The sequence below is a fragment of the Charadrius vociferus genome, unplaced genomic scaffold (assembly GCF_000708025.1).
Source record: "Charadrius vociferus isolate BGI_N301 unplaced genomic scaffold, ASM70802v2 scaffold1326, whole genome shotgun sequence".
Lineage (NCBI taxonomy): Eukaryota > Metazoa > Chordata > Aves > Charadriiformes > Charadriidae > Charadrius > Charadrius vociferus.
In genome coordinates, this window is record NW_009648800.1 from 18022 (window position 1) to 19464 (window position 1443).

The following is a 1443-nucleotide window of genomic DNA, read 5'->3' on the forward strand; positions in this document are numbered from 1 at the left end:
GGAGTTCTGTTGGGTGGTGGTGGGTGCTGTGGAGGTCTCTTGGGTGGTGGTGGGTGTTGTGGAGCTCACTTGAGTGGTAGAGGCCACTGTGGGGGTCACTTGGGTGGGGGTGATGGGTGCTGTGGAGGTCACATGGGTGATGGTAGTGGGTGCTGCCGTGGAGGTCACCTCTGAGTTGGCGAGGGTGCTTGCAGCGGAGGAGAAGGCAGTGGAGAAATCACCTGAAGTGGTGGGGGATGATGAAAAGGTGACATCTGTGGTGGTGAAGGCAGCAGTGGAGAAGATGGTGGAGGAGTCTGCAGAGGTGGTGAGTGCTCCTGTGGAGGTGACCTGTGGGGAAGTGGCTTCAGTGGGGGAGAAGGCAGTGGAGGATTCTGCTGAGTTGGTGGAACCTTGTATGGAGGTCACCTGTGTGGAGGTGACAGTGCTGGGGGTGGATCCAGTGGTGGAGAAGGAAGTGGATAAGTCTCCAGTGGTGGTTGGGGAAGCCATGGAGGTGATCTGTGGGGAGGTGGGAGCAGTGGAGGAGGGTTCATTGGTTGCGTAGGAAGTAGATGAGTCTCCTGAGGTGGTGGGAACTTCTGTGGAGGTCCCTCCTGTGGAGATGACAGTGCTGGTGGTGGCTCCAGTGGTCATGAAGGAAGTGGATAAGTCTCCTGAGGTGGTGGGAACTTCTGTGGAGGTCCCTCCTGTGGAGATGACAGTGCTGGTGGTGGCTCCAGTGGTCATGAAGGAAGTGGATAAGTCTCCTGAGGTGGTGGGAACTTCTGTGGAGGTCCCTCCTGTGGAGATGACAGTGCTGGTGGTGGCTCCAGTGGTCATGAAGGAAGTGGATAAGTCTCCTGAATGGTGGTCGTGGAAGCCATGGAGGTCGCTGTGCTGGGGGTGACGCCAGTGGTATAAAAGGAAGTGGATAAGTCTGCTGTGGTGGTCATGGAATCCATGGAGGTCACCTCTGTGGAGGTGGGAGCAGTGGAGGAGGCTCCAGTGGTCAGGAAGGAGGTAGATGAGTCTCCTGAGGTGGTGGGAGCTTCTGTGGAGGTCCCTTCTGTGGAGATGACTGTGCTGGTGGTGGGTCCAGTGGTTGGGAAGGAAGTGGATGAGTCTCCCATGGTGGTCGTGGAAGACATGGAGGTCATCTCTGGGGAGGAGGGAGCAGTGGAGGTGACTCTAGTGGTCGGGAAGGAAGTAGATGAGTCTCCTGAGGTGGTTGGAGCTTCTGTGGAGGTCCCTTCTGTGGAGATGACTGTGCTGGGGGTGGATTCACTGGTTGAGAAGGAAGTGGATAAATATCCCATGGTGGTTGTGGAAGCCATGGAGGTCGCTGTGCTGGGGGTGACTCCAGTGGTATAAAAGGAAGTGGATAAGTCTGCTGTGGTGGTCATGGAATCCATGGAGGTCACCTCTGTGGAGGTGGGAGCAGTGGAGGAGGCTCCAGTGGTC

At 56.9% G+C, this 1443-nt stretch overlaps 1 protein-coding gene across 1 annotated transcript in view; it reads right to left on the reverse strand.

Moving 5' to 3' along the window:
• Positions 1-1443, reverse strand: part of LOC104288077 (mucin-19-like) — a gene marked incomplete at its 5' end in the record, with an annotated part of 17509 nt that overhangs the window by 11333 nt on the left and 4733 nt on the right. The window contains 2 exons of the mRNA XM_009886824.1: positions 70-782; positions 893-1139. Of these exons, the coding sequence (XP_009885126.1) occupies positions 70-782; positions 893-1139 (960 nt within the window). The remainder of the gene's footprint in view (positions 1-69; positions 783-892; positions 1140-1443) is intronic.